Raw genomic sequence first — 19,424 nt, forward strand, 5'->3', positions numbered from 1 at the left:
TTTCTGGGGTTCCTGTGCAGCTGTACTCCTAAAAAATTTCAGGTATTTTCTCCTGGTTATTAGATATCCCAAACATCTTGGAAAAGAAAATAAACCACTAATGCATTTTTAGTGAGTTTCACTTGGGCTGGGTACTTAATTGCCAATTTTGCTTTGGAGAATTTGGGAAAGGAAGAAAGGAAATTATTTTAATAGTTTTTATTACCATTTAAATCTTTTGGCTTTTGTCACTTGCTAAAATTTATCTCGAGGTTAATGGCTAGAGACTCATATCCAGCAAACAGTATTGGTGTTTCTCAGATGTTAAAAGCTTAGTTGCTTGAGTACCTCATGGAAACCAAAGCAGTATAAAACAAGGTTTTTGGAGTTGTAAGGGAAGCCTGAGAGAACTGGGGATGCTGCTGAAATTTGGGCTGTTTGGGATAACAAAAAATCTACACAGGTAGCCTTAGTTTGACTTGTAAATCTTTTATTCGCAAGAGCAAGCCATTTAAAAATAATTGCTGTGCCTGGAAAAGAAGCCACACCCCATGATGTCTCTTGCAGATGCTAAATCTAGTTGGGCATCTTGGTAAGGAGGAGTAGCTGGGGATTTGGTCTGTAAAAATGTCAGGATTCTGCATTGAATAAACTGCCTCTGAAAAGTCTTTTAATTATAGTGTAAAAGTGCAGTCTTGATAAATGTGTAACTAAACTGTTTGGTTTACTGTTTCAGGTTAGCTAAAATGTACAATGATTTCGTTTAGCTGTATGTGTCACTTGGCATTACTCAAGAATGTCCATGCTCTCTCCACAGCCCCAGGATTGCAGCATATTTTGTAGAACCACAAGGGCAGTAGGAGGAGGCAGTAGTGCTTAGAATGTGTTTATCAGAAGCCATGACAGTGTTGACACAAAGCACACTTAACCACCCTCAAAGACTGGAGGGAAACAGGCTTAAACACCCCTTTACTGCTCTGATAGACAAAGTAAGTCCAAAGCTCTCATATGAGGAAGATCTGAATAGTGGAGGGATCGGGTCTAGTATTTAGCCCATCTTGAAAAACATATTGTTAATGGCTGTCTGTAGTTGATTGAGGAAGGTCCGTGTGGAACACCAGTCATAACTCATCTGCCTCTCAGTACTTGTGAATGTGGGAGCCTCCTTGTTGCCTGATTTTGTTCCACCCCTTGTAGGGAGGCTTTCCAGTCTCAGATCTTGCTGTCCACAGGCTGAAAACCGAAAGCGCCTCGGCACAGAGCTTAGCAGTACTGGACTAGCTCAGGAGATAAATGTACAATAGGGAATAAATTATACATCTTTAATTCCAGCTGACAGATCTTAAAATCTTTACTCTTTAGTGTGAAAAAACCCTTAAACAACTAACCAACCCCATGAAGTCTGTGTTAAACTTGATCAGTTATTACAAAAGACCCAGCTTTAATTTCTTCTTCCATGACATTATGAAAAGCTTTTTTTTTTTCCTAGGAGCTGTTGCTTTTGATTCTGACTTGAGCCTGGTTTTTCTGCTCTGCTCATGGCATAGTGGGCTGCTCTTATGCTGCTGGTGGGAACCCCACTTTACTAGATCCCTGATTGTTGTTAAAATACTATGAGAGTTCCTTGAGCTTGTGCTGCATCAGTGTGTCAGTTTTTAGGCTGTTTTGTCACAATTAGCTTATTTTTGACTTCCATCTGTATTGGTATTATGACATTTAATGTTGGTTCTGTCCTAGATCCTGTTAACTGACTGATTATAACTTGCATGGCAGCTTCTCAATAGGAGCATTTGTTAACTGATCTGTTTTTCTGATTCAGCCTTCCTTTTTAAGTTTTTGACCCTGAAGGAGTACTTTTGTCTGCTTATACTGCAATCAGATTTATGCCTTTTTTCCAGCCACCAACCTCCTAATAGCCCTTGGTTGCACAAAAAAATAACAGGCTTTATTTTGGAAAATCCAAGAAGTACGAGAAGTATATGAAGACTGATCAAGTGGTAGATGCTTTTTCTTTCTTGAGTCAGTGCTGAATAATCTTTAGAGATGGTAGTTTTGCAGATGAGTCAACAACTCAGTTGAGGAGGCCTGATCATATTCGCCATGGTCCATGCACTGCTCTTCCGGTCACTGCATCTTGATCCCTGATGTTCCACTGGTGGCAGTGGGGCTTGAGGAGAGGTTTAGAATGAAAGCTGATTCAAAGCTGGTAGCCTTGGGTGGCATTTTGAGATACACAAACTTTGTCCATACAGTTTCCCTGGAGATTTACTTTAAGTGTGCAATGGGATATATTCTTAGCTGACAGTTCTTGTTTAAGGGTAAGAGCTGCATCCTTGATTCAGTGACTGATGTTCAGGGGGATTTCATTCCTCCTTATATATTGGAGATGGCAAACAATACTCCATTGCTTTGTTTGTGAGAAGTAACATTTTATAGTTAGGATGACTACAGACAGTATTTTAAAACTTTTTTCAAAGGATGATGGTGTCCTACAAAATAACTTCTCAAATATGCAGTTGGGGTAATCTAATCTTGCTGAAAGAGAAGGGCACCCTGCCTGTTTCATTGTGTTTCCCCTCTGGGTTGTTGGCCCCTTGCTAAATTGTTAGGAAAAGTAACCTGATGAATACAAAGGTTAATGAATTTATAAATGCTAATGTTGAAGCAGGGAAGGGCCCAAACTGTCCTGAGGGGTGCGAGATGACTGTCCCATTTAAGGGAGCTCTTGGTACCAACAGTGCATAGAAAAAAGTCTATTCCTTGTTACCAGGATTTAGTTAAATATTTAAATAAAGGGGAGAGAAGTTGGCTGGGGTAGAGGAGCAAAGGGGAAATTAGCACTTGACTGTGTGGTAATTGAGCAGATAGAACTTGTGGCTTAGTTTATATGGCTGTCTTTTTGTAAAGTAATTATTTTTTTTGTTGATTTTTTTTTTTTTTTTAATTGTCTCTGATTATTGATATCTTTACTTCTCTTGGTTGTTTTAGGTGGAGGAGTCCCCAAGTGAGAAGCAAATAAAGAGTCCTCTTCCCTCTTCGGAAAGGAAACCTGCTAAGCTAGTTAGGAGCAGGTCTTTAGAAAAGTCCTTGGACCTTAATGAGAATGAAAATCTTCCAGAGAAGAGCAGTGCTTCAGATAGCGAAGAAGGTAAATCTCTTAACAGTTGGGATCTGTAAAACAACATGATTTTAGTGTTCAATCTGACTGGTGGAGAAAGTTAGAGAACTTCTGATCTTATGAAACTTGTTTGCTTATTTGTTTCACAGAATTGCAGCAAAAATATTTTTTTAATCTTAGCTTCTGGTGGGGGGAAAAAGTTGTTGGGTGTTTAGAATGGAAACAAAAATTGTGGTTTTCTTTCTCTTTTGGTGAGTAGAGAGTTGCCAACAGCTTTAACTAAAAATTACTTGACAGTAGGGTGGTGTTAATTTCAAAGATGTTTCTTTCCTCTGTTTGCATTTCTTAGAAACTGAGGGAAAACATTTCAGGCTGTTCTTATGTTTCTGAAAGATTCCCCCAACCTCCCTCTTCTTTACACTTAGACTTTCTTAAAGCTTATGGGCTTCATTGTTATTGGTGAAGTAGGCTGAGGAACTTACTGAAAGCCCAGGAAAAAACAACTTCTTAGCTTTCAGGAAAGTATTGTGCATATTCTGAATCTGATCTGAAGATGAAAAACCTTAATGGATATCTTGCAGCAGATTCTTTGCACACCCTCTGTGCGAACAGTATCTTAATGGATCCTAATATATCAACCTCATAACTCATCTCATTACCTGGTACAAGATAAAAGAAACTCAGGTACCTGGATGACAGACTTGTGCAGAGGTCTATGGGTGCTTGTCCTGTGGTCCCACAGTAGCCCCTGACAAGTTCTCACTTTCTGTGGTGAGATTTTCACTTACCCTGGGGAAGCTTTCTGTGCCAAAGGGCTGTAGTTGTTCAGACAGCTCATTGAACTTTGGTGGATTTTCTGTAGTATCTGAATCTTGGATTCTGTAAATGCCTTTAAAGCGAAGTGTGCCCGACCTGTATTGTTTCCAAGGTTATATTGTGGTGAGCAAATAAAGGACAGTCAACCCCAACAGTAATACTGTGCTCAGTAGCAGCTGTATATTGCTTTCATGTGCAAACAGAACTTACTTCATCCCTTCTTGGCAGGAATAGAACAGTTAGCTAATTGTTAGTTAATCATAATTTCTTGGATTAAGAACTGGCCTCAATTAACTAATTGAGGCCAGCCCTTAATCTCACGGAGAAATTTTGTGTCTTGTCATTTCAGACTTGACAACTGAAGTTGTTTGCAGGTGTCATTATGGGGGGGATTGTTGAGGTGTCCAGGAAAGCTTTCAGACCTATGGATTGAGTTGGCTGCCTTCAAGTTGTGATTTTTGCCTGGGGATATGCTTATATTAATTAATTTTGCTGTTGTTCACCCATATTGCTTCTGTGTTGGCTTGAGTTCAGATTCAACTCAATGCATGTCAGGCATTATGATTTTTGTGAATATACATACTTGAACAGGCTGTTTATGCCGTACTCCTCACACTTAACAAGCTTCACAAATTAATTTACTCTTTCACAGGTGCTAAAGCAGTAGAAAGTTTTGGCCTTTGCATGTTTTAGATATTTTGCAGCTTTCTTATCTTCCTGCTGTGTACGCTACTAGTATATTTCTCTTTGGTCACTGGATTTTATTTTTTATGGCAAAGGTCTCCAGTGAAACTGATTAAAAAGCAGTCCTGTTGTTTTTCCTGCTGCTAGTTGCCTAAACGATAGCAGGTAAATATTCCCTGTCATGCCTGCATTAGTGATGTTGAATAAATAGAGGATATTAAACTGGAAAGGTCTCTTTAATAAAAAGGCAACTGACTTCATGCTGCTTTTCTTATTTCTCTTCCCTTCCCTAAGACTAGTCCTTTTTTTATTCAGAGCAGGATTTTCTAGACTCACAACATTAATCTTTTCTCTCAGAATCTTCATGCTTAGAATTTTTTCTTCTGTTTCTCTGTCTGTTTTCTGTTGCAGCTGCCCCACACTCTTACAAGGTGAATTCCTTCACGCAAGCGAAACTAGCTTTCCTACATGGCAAAGGTTTACCCATATGATTAATTTCTCTTGTGTCCTCTGGCTCATACTCAGGCTGCCCATGGAGGTGTCCTGGCAAATAAGGTGAGGGGCAAGCTCAAGACTGTTGTTGTTCACAGCATTAATTCCCTTGTCTTAAGCAGTTGACACCTTGGGGATGGGGGTCTGCATCCCACTGTGCACCACTGGCCTATTGACCTGCATCTTGGTGTTTCGTAAATCAGAGTATAAATCCTGAGCCATGACAAACTTTTGGCTAAGCAAAATGTTGATATCTGTGGCCTTAATTCTGAATTTCAGAAAACAGATTTTAGTTCAAGCATAGAATACATGTTTCCGACACAAGGCCAAGAGAACTTTTTAATTTCCTCAAGGACTCTAGTATATAGGGTAGTTTGTTTATTTTCAGTGACTGTGTTCAGCAGTATGAAATACTTCAAAGAAAGAAGGGGCAAGCAGGATATTGGAAAAACAGTATTTTCTGCTACAAGGTTCTACTCTATTACAGAGAGATCACACACTTCTGTTCTTCTTGTGTAACGTGACAGACTTACTTATGTGTTGTTTTCTGTGTGTACTAATAACTACCTTAAATGTGTGATCTGCAGGAGAGCAGCATAATGGTGCTGTAAGATGGGCACAGGAGAGGCTTGACTGCTTGCAGATAGTAGTATATAGGGCATACAGTGTTTGAAATACAGGATAGTTGAAATTAGGTTCAGCCCTGTGTTACTTGTCCCCCTCCTCCCAATAAAAAAATTTGTATATGCAGTGTATGTAGAGAAGAGTAGCCATATTATCTTTTTGGCATTTTAATCAAAATACTGAAAGTATATATTTTGTTGAAAAAAACTAAATTGTTTACTTTGGTATTTGGAGGATATATGTTTGAGTTAACTGTAGGCAAAAGGTTGTGGGGATTTTTTCATCTTGTGAACTGGAAAAAGCCAGCATTATGATAGTACTTACTTAGCAGCTCCCCAAGATAATTCTGTACTTAGTCTTCAAAGTATAGAAGAGTTCTCTGGAAATGGTTAATTCTGCTGATACAGTCTTTAAATAGATGATGTCTGGAACATGTTCACTTCTAGCAATTGGTTTTATTCACTTGATTTCAGGTGGTTTTGGTTAAAAGCTTCTACCTACATATCTTTCATGCAGCATGTAATTTTTTCCCCTGTCCCCAGTGGTATAGAAATGTTCAACAGTTCCAAGATTTGCATACATCTTAAAAATCCTAATCCTCCCCCAACACTGTGGAGTGGAAAAATCAACCTTTTTACTAATTTGCTTATGGTATATGTTTAGCTTTTTGCTGTTGGTGGTTGATAGGAATTTTAATAACAATGTTTTTCTTACTACCCCTTCCTCCCCATTTTCTGTCTCTTTTTTTACACTGCAGATGTCTTTAAACCTCTGCCATCCCTGCTGCATAATGGTGTTATATTCAAACATTATTTCACAGCTTGCCTTGCAGTGATGAAAATGACCTTAGGAAGTGCAAGGCAGTAGTGGGGGAGGGAATAGACCTGCTCTCATTAGGCTGAACCAGGACATTCTGGGTAATATGTTTACTTCTGTGTTTTTGGGTCCCATGGGATCCTTACCTAAAGTCAGAATAATCTCATGTTCTTTTAGCAGACATCTCCAATTCAGCTATAAATGTATTCAGGTTAAGAGAGTTAGTGTTGATAAGTGTATGCTGCTGAGGGGTTAAAACAGCACTGAAGGTGCAGGAGTTAGGCTGATATCTCTGGATTTGCACAAAACGTTTTGTTGATAAGGAGCATTCTGACCCAGTCTTAGGTAAAATGCTTCATGATGCTGTACTGTTGTGAAAAACAACGGCAGATACAAGTTTACCTGTGTGAGTTAAAACAAATGAAACAGTAGACATCTTCACTTGTAGCAGAGATAAGTGGTTGAAGGTGCCTGTTCTGTTCCAATTGCAAGTGTATAAAGTATACACTGATGCATTGCTACGCTTCTGTTTGTGCTCACTGCTTCATCTAGGATTTTCACAGGTAGATTTTGAGGTGAGATGGAAGTGACTTGAAGCTTGTCAGTCTCTTGGTGAATCCTGCTACTTGGTTCCACAGGTGTGGAACTTACAACAGCACTTACACGTGCACCTTCCAGACCCATTGTCCAAAACGTTTTGTTTTTCTGGAGAACAGCTGTTTGAATCCTAGCATCTTAAGTAGCTGATGGGCCTGAGATGTAAAACCAGTTTTAGCTTGGATTTTCTGAAAATAAATGCTGTATGTGCTAACAACCCTTTGTTTCTTCTAAGAGCTGAGAAAAATTGTAAGTAAAAACATATTTCTCAATAGATACTAATGCACTTGACACACTGCATTGATTATTCCTTATTAGAGATATGACCATATAGAGGTAGCGTAGGTAAATTAATTTATGGGAAGTATTGTATAGACCTGTGGGTACTCTTTCTTCAGATTCACTAGAAGGAGGACAGACTCAGAGTAATAGAACTTGGTAGCAAGATCTGCACCTTAAGGTAATAAAGCATGGGCTTTGTGCATATCACAAGTTGCCCTGGCTTACCAAATTACCTTGCATCAGCAGAAAAATAGTAGCTGTCCTCAGGCATTTCAGGTGAACATGATGTTGAGTTGTTTAGCTCAGGCTCACTGGGGCAGAGGTTATCTTGTGTTTGCTAAGACATGTACAAATAGCTGACAAGGCTGATCTGATGCTTATCTAGTGGCTTGATCATGTGTCTGGGTCTTTATTTTTTTTTTAAGCATGTTCCTTGGGCATGTCAAGGTCCAGCTGAGTAACACTCAACCACAGTAACTAGGTTTGAATTGCCTGGTGTCTGATGCCATGCTAGCTGATGCACAGTAGGCAGGGGGATGTCAGCATCAGTGTGTGAAATTTCCTGTCTCTTAGCAAAAGAGAGGATATGGGGAGTGTACTCTGAAAGAAGAGATCTGTAATGTTGAGATCTTGTTAAATGGGGTCAAACTTACAGTTCACTTGGCCTGCCTTTTGTTGGAGTTAGATTGAGCTGGGAGAAGAAATACAGTGAGCATAAGCTGAAAACTCAGGCTGAATTTGTGGCTTCCTGCAGAATGTTTCAGCGCAGCAGAATTCATATTCTGCATGTATTGACTGCATATTGACTGGTTAAATAGGTCTCTTGAAATGTGTGTTTGCTTTCTGTCCTGTCTCATAATTGTGTGGAATTACAATTGCATAAGCAGAACACGGCGTGGAGAGGAAGTCAATCTCTTGTGCAAGCACAAAAATACGGCACTCACGCTTCACTTTTGGGGTCCTACTCTGAAGCCTGATGAGATCAAGGAGAGTTTTTTTTGAAGGCAAATGTTCTAGCAGGCTAGGAGCAGCACTTGAGAGGAAGTCTGCTCAGTCAGAACTGGATTTTGTTGAGGGCTGCTGTGGTTGTTCAGTCGGTGCGTTTGCTTTATCAATACTGACTACAACCAAGCCAGTAATGTTTTATGTGCTTAACCTTAGCCTGCAGGCAGCTTGTGAACTACAGCTTGATATTCAGGCTACCTTTGCATTCGTGGCTGCACTTACCTTTCCTAACCCTGAGCATTCATTTGTATCAGTTGAAAAGCTGGCCGTCCTGACTTGTGTCTGGCTGCTGCAAGATTTGCTTTTGGGCTTCTTGTTTCATTTTAGTGATGGTGGGGGAGGGCTTGTTTGTCTTGCTGGTAATTATAGTTTAGGATTGACTTGTTTCTAAAGCATAAACAGATTTGGGGATTGGCACAGGAAACTGCTTGCCCTCCAGGATTATAATTCTATCCCTTATCTCTTGTGAGCGTAGCTGAGACAATCACAAAGCTGAGTCATGCCAGCAACCACCAAGAAGCAGAAGTAGCAAAGATCAGTGCTGCAGCCACAGAATGCCACTGAGGTGCTCAGTGTCTTTGAGATAGGTGATGGCATTTGAGTCTCTTCATGCATTTTTGGGGACTGCAGAATGGAGCAGGATGTCCCTTGTGTTTCTGTTCAATAGGTATGGAGGGAAGAACTGTTTGAGAGTCTGCCTGATCCCTTAGGCAGTGGACATGACCAGTATTACAGATGTTAAAAGCAGAATTCTGAAACCAGCCACAAGAAGAAAACTATTATGGTTTTACTGTCCTTCTTGCTTGTCCTTTATACAATAGATGCACATATTAATGAAAATTATGCTAACTTTGTCTTTCCCCAATGTTTCTTGCAGGATTAGTAGAATATTGAAAGACAAAATTAAAGAGATCCTTGTGCTGTTAATTTACCAATTTGCACAGGGAAGTGGTGGTAGTGGTATATATTTGAAAATCAGCTCTGGACTTCGTTCCTGAAGGCAACCTACCTACCAAATGATTTGCTGCTATCCTTACTGGGTTTCTGAGAGCAAGAAACAAATGCTGATGCAAGCTTGGGAAGGATTTAAGCTGTAATAAAGCTTAGAATGCTATAAAGGTTCTTCATAATACTGTTCTTAACCTGATCTCTCTGTCTTTCTTAGCAGTGAAGGAGACTGTCTCTGACAATGATCTCTATGGGAGACTTTTTATAAACAGAGTTTTCCACATCACTGCAGACAAGATGTTTGAAATCCTTTTCACCAATTCTCACTTCATGCAGAGGTTTCTTAATTCCAGGAGTATAGTAGGTAATAAGCTCTTCTCCTTTCTCTGTGTTACAAGCTACCCTGAAAATTTTTACCTCTGAGAATTGCTAAATAGGGCTAAGTTGAATTTTAAGTTTCTGCTTGCTTTGAAAGAAATTTTTAAGCTTTAAAGTTTCACTGTGAGAGAGGATATTTAAAGCTAGACTACTGTTTCCCTAGGTATGTACATTTTGGAGTAAAAACCTCATTTCAGTGCACCACAAAACTGCACCTTAATGCCTGAATTTTGAGTAGTTTATTAAGTTGATGCATTTTCTGGGGTGTTTCTGATTGTATTGTGTCCCAGAAACAGTGAAATTTATATAACTGGTACACAGGCAAAAATCATTGCATCTTCCTAAACATACTCACAGGCTTTAATTTTCTGGATGAGTAAATTTTATTCACTGAGACCATAAGAACAGAAAATTAAGTCAGAAAGGGTTATATTTATTCAGTGTCAGCTTGGAAGGCAAAGTGGCAAAAGCTTTTGATAATGCTAAGTGAATCTATTCCACTTTAAGCAAATGGGAAATGACATATTTTCATTTAATTGCATACTCTTTTCTCCACCCTCAAGTCTCTTTCAGTAGATTCAGGCTCAGCTATTAAGAGCCTCACCTTTGTTTATTAGCAGACTACATGGGTATGGTTTTTCCTGAAAAAAACCCACAACTATTTTGAATCAGTTTTCTGTCTTTCCCCCTACTCCTATTCTCAAACTCTTAAGACATGATAGGGCAGTGATAATGCCTTTCAGGTAATTTTTATGTGAGATTTTGCATAACTTCTCATCTAGATGCTGTATCAACCCCTTGGAATAGAGACTCCAATGGCAATCAGTTGAGGACTTTGACATACACTGTAACAATTAACAATCCACTCTGTGGGAAGTTCACAACTGCAACTGAAAAGCAGGTACTGTGTGCATTTGTGTGTCTGTCTGGTGCCCTTTAAAGCAAGAGACAGGTCAGCTCTATGGTCTGTCAGAGTTCTGACTATGGATTAAAGTTCAGTGAACTGAATGTGCATCTGCAGTTTCAGCAGAGCATCTCTGAGGGTGGCTTGCAGCCTCTCTCACCATTACTGAGCCAATGCTTATTAAATGAGAGAGGCTTCCTACCTTTACAGATGGCTGTAAACTACCACAAAACTTGTGGGGAAAAGTATAGACATCTCTTAGGAACTGGGGGGTGAAAAGGTACAATTAAAGGCTTTCAATGCCCAGTTCTGGGCTCCCTATTGTGAGAGGTGAAGAGCCTAAGAAAGGGCCACTAAGATGATGAAGGGACTGGAGCATCCCATATGAGAAATGGCTGAGAGCTGGAAATCTTCAACAGAGAGAAGGCTCAGGGCCATCAATCTGTACTTCATAGAAGTATCTGAAGGGAAGGTGCAGGAAATTTTGAGTCAGGCCCTCACCATCAAAGGCCGCAGATTTCAGTGGTGCTCAGTGACAGGACCAGAGGTGATGGACACAAACTGAAACACAGATGATGCCTTCTGAACATCAGGAAACATGCTTTCATCTGTGAGGGCAACTGAGCAGTGGAGCAGGTTGTCCATAGAGGTTATGGTTACTCCTTGGAGGTATTGGAAAGCCACCTAGACATGGTCCTGGGCAGCCAGCTCTAGATAGTCCTGCCTGACATTTTGGACAAGACAAGCACCACAGGTGCCTTCCAGTCGCAACCCTTTTGTAGTTCTGTTTTGGGAAAGGTCTCAGAGAAGAGCTGTGGTCATGAGGCAGTGGGCAGCCTTGCATCTGGTACTTGAGGTGGCAGTGGGAAGTCCTGATGCTGCCACTGTTGGCTCTAGTAGGAGGCATCTTCTCTTTTCCCACCCACTTTATAATTGATATTCTCTTAACTGGTTTTTACCATGGTTCTTCAGACTTTCTCTCTCCTTGAGTTCACTTGGATTTGATTGATCCAGCCTAAGGAACTCAGGCTGAAAGGGGGCAGGGGAAATTTGTGTACCATGAATATACCTTTTTTTTTTTTTTTTTTTTTTTTTTTTTTTTTTTTTTTAATGCTAGATCCTGCATAAGCAGAGCCAGAAAGGTCAGTCTTACCAGGTGGATGCTGAGGTCCTGACCCATGATGTTCCCTACCATGATTATTTCTACACTGTGAACAGATACTGCATCAGCCGCACATCCAGTCACAAGTGCCGGTTACGGTGAGCCTGGGGGGAGGGAGAAGCCAAGGCAGGGATGTTCTGAGTTGATGCTTAGGTTAAAGATCTGCCAGCAGCATAGAGAATGTTGGGTTCTCTTCTGAAAAATAAGCTTAGTTATTTCTTGCCACATCTATGCTGTGCTTGGATCTCATTAGTACAGTGAGAAATTAACTTGAGATGTTGGCTCTGAGGTACAGAACTCATCTCCAAGACTGAACTGGGTCCTGACCAGCCTTGTGTTTTTGTGTGAGAGAGAAATTGAAAAAAATTGAGATGTTTTATTAGAAGGTTTCCCAGACATCCTTGCTAAGGGCCTGCAGAGGAGAATGGTTTCACAGGAATGTGCAGGGAAGATAAAATGTACTTAATTTTGCAAAGAGGGCACTCAAGTGAACTCCATCTGGATACGGAATTTCCTCTCCCATTTGTTGAAAACATTGGAAGTGCTGCTGTCTTTAGTAAGAGCTTTTATCTCAAACTTAATCAGTACTCAGGGAAAGTTAGCAAGCCTGGATTCCATTCTGGCTAATCTCAGCCTGTAAAACTACTGAAAGCTCCCTCTCTACTGGGAGAAGAAGGGGAAGTAAGGTTCTTGAAAGACTGCTTTGGATTTTTTTGAGTGAATCACTCTTCTTCTTTGAGACTTAGACTTGTTTTATCTGAGACATACAAGAGGCCTAGCATAAGAGCAAAAACCTAGGTGTATGTGGTGCACAGAGCATACATGTATAGAACAGAAGGTACATGGTGATGTTACAGGTGGCCTTACTGAACTGTGCTTAAAATGGCTCAAAAACTTTATTTGAAAGGAGTTATTTTGTTATATCATACACAGTGGGCTTACATTGATTTGGAAGATTACTTAAAAAGTTGAAAAGAGTGTATTCTAGGATGGTCAGTGTTCTTGGCTGAAATCAAGGACTTGTCCTTTATGACTAGCTTTGAGATTCATTCAGTTGTTAGAAGCATCCCTCTGAAGGATTCTAGTCCAATTAATTTTTATTCTGGAAGCAGTATTGATTAGCTTGACCTGAGGAATTCATGGGATAGGAATGTCATTTTCCCCTCTGTCATGCTCACAGAAAGACATATTATAATTTTTGTCTACTCAGCATAGGATGTATAGGATGAATAGGAGCACTTGATGTATGAGTTGTGATAAAGAATTTCACCTTCTGCTATTGTTGTGCCCAGGTAATATATCATGTGTACTCATACAAAGTAAAAATCATGACTTTATTATCTGGAAGCCTGAATCCTATTTTAAATGTGTGTTAAAATGAGAATGCTTCAGAGGGTAGAAATCATCTGGTAGTCCAAGTCTGAAGGAAAATACTCCAAAATGTTTCCCATAATTTGGACATTTAGATTTTGATGCTTTAGCTAGAGGTGTAGTCTTTGCTACTGTCTTGTGCATTTTTTCAATTAAGTGCTGCCCAGCTGGAGAGTGATGGCAGTTCCAGTTGGTATTTCAGATTTTAGACATAAGCTGGAGGCCTGCTTCTGATAAGAGATTTCTGCTATCACTGTGCTGCCTAGAAGAGCACTCTTCCACTATTGCATTCTGTTTGCTAGGGTTTCTGCAGAAGTGAAGTACAAAAAACAGCCTTGGGGCCTTGTCAAGTCTGTAATCGAGAAGAATACCTGGGGAGGAATACAGGAAAACTTCAAACAACTTGGTGAGGCATTTTCTTCTTTGTGCTGGAGTACCTTTGCTGTGTATGTTTTTGTGTCTGTCAAACATGGCTCCTCGAAGAATGTCTTGAAATAAAGGCCAACACCTGAGCAGTCTTGAAGACAGAACTTCCTGTCATCAATGTATCTGCCAGTTCCAGGGTATGAAAGAAGCCTTGTGACTAACAAGGGGCTCTTGTATACCTGGCTGTAATTGCTTTCAGAAGGAAGCATAAGGAGCAGTAGGAAAGCTGTTATTCTCAACTGCACGTGCTTATCTCTAAGAATTTCCTTGACTGAGCATATGAGAATAGAAGCAGTGGCACTTGGCAGACTCCATGAATATCTAGTCACAGGCTGGCCAGCCACTGCTGCAGGCTCACAGTCTAACACAATTCCTAATCTGTCTAACAGTGTCTTGCAGTGCTCTTCCAATTGCTGTCTGGCATAGCATTGACCAATCCTGCCTGGACTGAGTGTGCACCACCTCTGCAGAGCATTCCAAGTGTGCCCTCTAGCAAACAGAACAAGGGTGGAGGTCAGGGTGTAGTTTGCCAATTACATGCTTTAAGTTCATGTACTGGAAGGTGTGCTGGTTCCTCTAACTGCCACTTTGCATATCTCCCAATTTGTTTTCAGCTTTCCAGCTGACTTTTTGACAGTTGAGTAACCTTATTTCTTTTCCACTGCAGAATCAGATCTCCTAATGGAGGAATATGCAATTAATCAGTCCATAGAAGACTCTGGGAAATTACTTGCTCTGAGACGAAGGCGACGCACTTTACACCGGGGTTTGGCAGAATCACTTCCCAAACGCTCTTCCCAACATTCCTCTGGTGACATGGGAGTAGAGTCTCAGGGCAGCTTAATAGGTAGGAATTTTTTACATCAAATGTTTTCCAAAAGGTGTGTTCAAGAGACCATAATTCTTAGAGAGTAGCAAGAGTAGCACTTGTGTATATATTACTCGTCTGTGATAGCAAATGTTTTAACAAGTTCAAGCTTCTTCAAGCTTGCATAAAGTAGATTTGGAGCATGTATGATCTCTTCTGTTATGAGTATCTCAGGAATTAAGCCTAATGTCACCTTCAGTTTTAAAACAAACAAAAATCAACCAAAGTCTTAAAAATACTGTTCTATATCTGCAAAGGATTGAAAATGAGATTGGATCAGGGAAAAAAAAAAAACCAACCTGATTCTTAGAAGGTTTCTGAAAAATTGCTTTTTTTTTCTTCAAATACTTGTGCACACGGGTCATGAGTTGATTAAACTTTCCCACTTGCCTCTTGGCTCTGTTCACTTTTGATTATTTATTTTTAATGTTAAGAAGTCTGTTTCCCATATGCTTCTGTAATTTCTGGGTCACTGAAGCATTTCTTGCAGTTCTACTGCCCTTAAGCAGGACAGACTTGGCCACCAGCATATACAACATTAGCTTCACCTGTAGAGATGAGGAACATCTGTGCCTAGTCTGCAACAGGGAATGGTGGATTCCATAACAGAAGTTGAATTGTAAACAGTGAGGGAGGACCAAGTACAATTCCCTAGAGAGAGAGTATAGATAGCACTGAGAGAATATTTGGATCAGCAGCATGTGTAAAGGACTCTTTACCCATGTGAAATTGCTTCCTAATCACTTAATTTTGCTACTGTTGCTCCACCTCTTCAGATGAGTGTGTCTCTCAGCGTACACTACAGATTTTATGTGTGTCTTTTGTCCAGGGCAGGATGTGCAAAATTAATTATATTTAAAGATCAGTGTGCCCACAGTGATAGGTGCTCAGTTTGGAGAGAACATGCATAGTGTCATATCCTTGTTGCCTGATGAATAGCAGATGGCCTCTCAAAAGGCTGTTTTCAGGACAATAGATAAACCAAGGCAGTAAGGATGGGACAAGTTACAGGAAAATGTGACTGACACTGTTGTGAGAAAGATGAATGTGAGGAGAAGAAGCAGGAGAGAGACACTTTGCAGCCTGTCTCTGCTGTGTGTGACTAGCAGTGCATATGCATATTAGTAATGGACAGACTGCAACCTTCTCAGGCTATTCAGGTTTAATGTGACCATGCCCAGCACTGTGTTCTCCCCAGCACAGTGGGTAAGGGGAATTCTGATGGAAGAGCCTGCCTGTTCAGCCAGGTTCTCAGAGATGACTGGAAAAATGCCCTGGTGAATGTTGGAGGTGATCCTACCGACATGAACTTTTTTTTTCTGTCATAAGTTGTTGACCTATTCTGTGTGAAGTGCTGGGCACTGGCATATATATTTGTCTGCAGTCATCCTTTAGGAATGTTCTTTAGTACTTTTTAACCTCTTCCTCTTCCTTACCCTATAGGAAGAAAAAGAGATGCAGTAAGTAGGACCACCGCCATCATTGTAGTAATGAGTGTCTTGTAAGTATTCATTTGCATTAAAATGTTGCTTGACTCAAGCTCATCTTGGTTTTTATCTGTATTTGTTCCTCATTTGTATGTTAAGATTGCATGTAGCATGATGAACTAATTTGAATGGAGCATGTAGGTATAAAAGGGGAATGGATTGACTTGGAAATGACATGCAAGATGAAAATGCTGACCTGTCAAACGAGTCTACCTTACAGGTTTTCTTAAGTCTGATCCTTTAAAAAAACTAAGTCTGGAATCTACTACTTCCTTATTTTAAAAGTTCCAAAAAGAGATGCTCGTGCTATTTCTGTTTACTATTACCCAGCTTAATGGTAACTGCTAAGAATTGTTCAGATAGATACTAGTTTTCAGTATAGTGCTGCCCCCACACCTTTTTTTCTCCCAGGATTCTGGGAGGATTCTGTTTCCTTAGCTGTCTTTAGCCAGGATCTTGTGTTTGTAGCATTGCAACTGAAATTGTTACAAAATTTGATTTTTTTTTTTTTTTCCCTTTGCTCTACAGTTTGCTGCTCTTGGTCTTGCTGAATATAACACTGTTCCTCAAACTGTCAAAGATAGAGCATGCAGCTCAGTCTCTTTATCATGTCCAGCTTCAGGAGGAAAGCTCTTTGAAGTAAGTTGAATTAATGATCTTTGCTTGCTTTCTTCTTCAGCTTATGTGTGAATCTGATCTAAAGAAATAAATTATAAACAATGAAATTCAGTGGCAAGTTTTCAGAAGTGTCTGGGTCTTGCTGTACTTCTGTAGTCTATGCTGAAATCCAGTGACATGTCTGACTGCATCTTGCAGTAATAAATTTCTCCTTTGACAAGCTGTTTTGGGAGAAATGTTAACCTTAGTTTGCATTTATCAGCCTGCTGTGACTCATCTTCTGTGAATATCATAGTGCTGATCACAGAACTGAAGTGTTCATCCTGTGTGAACCAGCATGTTCTCAGATGGAATGTTAAAGATTCATTTAGCTTTTTAGCTTCTCTTTGTGAGTCTCCTACTAAATCTCCTCTCCTTCACAAACTTCCATGTGAGGTGCCTTTTGTACTCAGACACAGAACATGTTGTTTCCTGTTGAATACAGTATCAACAAAAAGTTAGAAACCATATCCTGATGTTGAGTCTGGAAGGAGTGTGGGGACCTCCCATAGTGACCATCTCAGAACTGGTTAGAGCAACTTTCTTCATAACAAGGATGTTGCTCCCTGAAGTCTGGACCTTACATTGTAAATGTAATGTGAGCACAGTTTTTTCTTGATGGCTGCTGCCTGCAAAGATCTGAGGTACTAGCTTCAAGACAACAGGCAGCTTTTTTATATGGCTTTTGTAAGAGGATGCTTTTAGCAATGGCAGAGCAATGGTGGCAGAGAACAGTTGCTTTTAAAAAGCCATTGAGGTGGTTCTTTCATGTTGCTGATGTAATCTCAATCTTTTTCAGCATATCCCCAGAAATTGTATCAAAAGAGGAAATACCTCAGTATGATAAGGAACAGGTTAAACATGTGAAGGGAGTTTTAAGAGACTCAATTGAAATGCTTGAGCAGGTAGGTCTGAAAATCCTTCCTGGTGATATTCCTGTTTCTCAACAACTCGAGGTTTCTCCCTTGTGTTATCATAGCTTTTGTTTGATGTGGTCTGGTGCTAGATAAAGTTTTGCCCTAGGCCTGAGTTTAGTTAATGGGCAGTATTTATATTTCTGATGTTTTGGGTTGCTTTGATTTTAAATTTGTTTTTTGGAGGGTTGGGGGTTTTGTTGGTTGGTTTTGTTTGGGTTTGTTTCTTTGGTTTGGATTTTTGTTTGTTTTTTTTTTTTATGTAGTTTATTTTATTTGAGCAAGATATAAGTACCCATGTTAATTTTCTTAAACTTGTTTTCTTAAGCACTTGTCAAGTGCTTAGGAGATGTGTTAATGCAGTTTTGAATTATGACAAAGCAAAGACTAGAATATTTCAAAACAGATTCCCTTTTCTAAGAACACTCATATTAAAATTTGTGAAGTGCTTTCCCGTCTTATTATGGGGTTTCTTCATTCAGGTTTATCCTGGCATTTGCTCCCACTACTCTTCTAGATATTGGCAAGAACTTCACGTAGCATTGGTATCAAGGGGCTTCCTAATCTCCAGTGAAAAATAATTTCTGCAGACCACATGTTTCTGAAGGCTCCATAGAAGATAATCCTCCTTCACAGTAACTTAATTTCAGGCTCTTGTATACTACAGACACACACACAAAAGTTGAACAGGGTTGTCTGTCTCTGATCCTGAAGTCCATGACTGTTAGATCCTTACAGTTCCTAGGCTGAAATTTCAACTCCATAACTGAAGGGCAGTAAATTCATGTTTTAGTTTTTACATACTACTCAGGAATGTTCTGGTTTTAACTTTGTTTATTAAATCTTAAAATGCGATGGAATAAATTACTAGCTCAGGAAAGCTGAATGGGGAGTTCACATGTACCTTTCTCCATCATTTGCTCTTTGTTCTTCCATGCACTAAAGGAGGTTAGAAAAAGAAGCCATTTTTTATACTCCTTGTTTAGAGGTGTTTCTGCATGCACAACTGCTATTAATCTATTAATTAGCCACTTTGATCACAACTTGAAAAAGCCTTGAGTGCTGGAAGTCTCGCTTTAGAGATTTCTGGTTTCCTGGTTTCTATGCCCTTTTTATTTTCTCTGCTTACTATCTAAACAATTCCTAATTCTGAAGTGTTAAGTGATTTTTTGAACACACAGTGTAAAAAGAAAAGTGAGAATTTAGCCACCTTTTTTATCCAGAATAACACTTTTTGTCTGGAAGTCCTGACACATCTTAGTGCTTGCTAACTTGTGTTTTCTGAGAGTTGTCAATAATCTGAACATATTTTATCCACCAAAATGCACTAGGAGGGCCAGGTACTAAAAGAAAATTCATATTGTGCTGCCATCTTCCTTGGAGTATTTGCACTGAACATTATCTGTGACTAAAAATGAGTGGGGTGGTTTATCTTCTGTGCTGTTGTCTGGTGAGGTGTTAAGACGTTATCATCCTGGACTGTTGGTATTTATAAACTACTGAGTGTAGCTGTTAGGAGAGCACAGTAAGCCAACTGTTTATGGAAACAGGGAGGAGGAAATCACATGCAATCTGTAAAGGAAAAAGAGGAGGGAGACTTTATTTTCCTGGTGTCACTCAACCATGCAGGAGACTGACTTAATTGGTTGGGGGGGATGATTGTGTCTTCACAGCTGAAGATTTCCCTTTCCATGCTCCAAAGAAGCTTTGACCACTTGAACAGGACACAGAGCAGCAAGACAGAGAGTTAATAGCCGCATCAGCTTTTCATCCAAGACATTGGAAGAACAGATGTGTGTGTGAGGACTTGTGGGGTAGAGATTGTAACTGTCTCCTCTGGACTCTTTACTGTTTAGCTCAAAAACTGCACAGAATAAAGGTTTGTGGAAGATGTAA

General features: G+C 39.9%; 1 protein-coding gene across 5 annotated transcripts in view; it reads left to right on the forward strand.

Moving 5' to 3' along the window:
* GRAMD1C (GRAM domain containing 1C) overlaps window positions 1-19,424 on the forward strand; it is a 51,484-nt gene extending 32,060 nt beyond the window's left edge. For 3 of the 5 annotated variants that reach the window (XM_056490323.1, XM_056490304.1, XM_056490343.1), the window contains 10 exons: window positions 2,968-3,127; window positions 9,579-9,725; window positions 10,522-10,640; window positions 11,761-11,903; window positions 13,479-13,582; window positions 14,270-14,449; window positions 15,914-15,971; window positions 16,486-16,596; window positions 17,414-17,519; window positions 19,202-19,424. In XM_056490323.1, coding sequence (XP_056346298.1) covers window positions 2,968-3,127; window positions 9,579-9,725; window positions 10,522-10,640; window positions 11,761-11,903; window positions 13,479-13,582; window positions 14,270-14,449; window positions 15,914-15,971; window positions 16,486-16,596; window positions 17,414-17,519; window positions 19,202-19,279 — 1,206 coding nt within the window. In that variant the 3' untranslated portion in view covers window positions 19,280-19,424. The remainder of the gene's footprint in view (window positions 1-2,967; window positions 3,128-9,578; window positions 9,726-10,521; window positions 10,641-11,760; window positions 11,904-13,478; window positions 13,583-14,269; window positions 14,450-15,913; window positions 15,972-16,485; window positions 16,597-17,413; window positions 17,520-19,201) is intronic. The other 2 variants (XM_056490314.1, XM_056490333.1) reach the window with 1 other exon arrangement.

Source organism: Oenanthe melanoleuca, chromosome 1 (genome assembly GCF_029582105.1).
Source record: "Oenanthe melanoleuca isolate GR-GAL-2019-014 chromosome 1, OMel1.0, whole genome shotgun sequence".
NCBI classification, from domain to species: Eukaryota; Metazoa; Chordata; class Aves; order Passeriformes; family Muscicapidae; genus Oenanthe; species Oenanthe melanoleuca.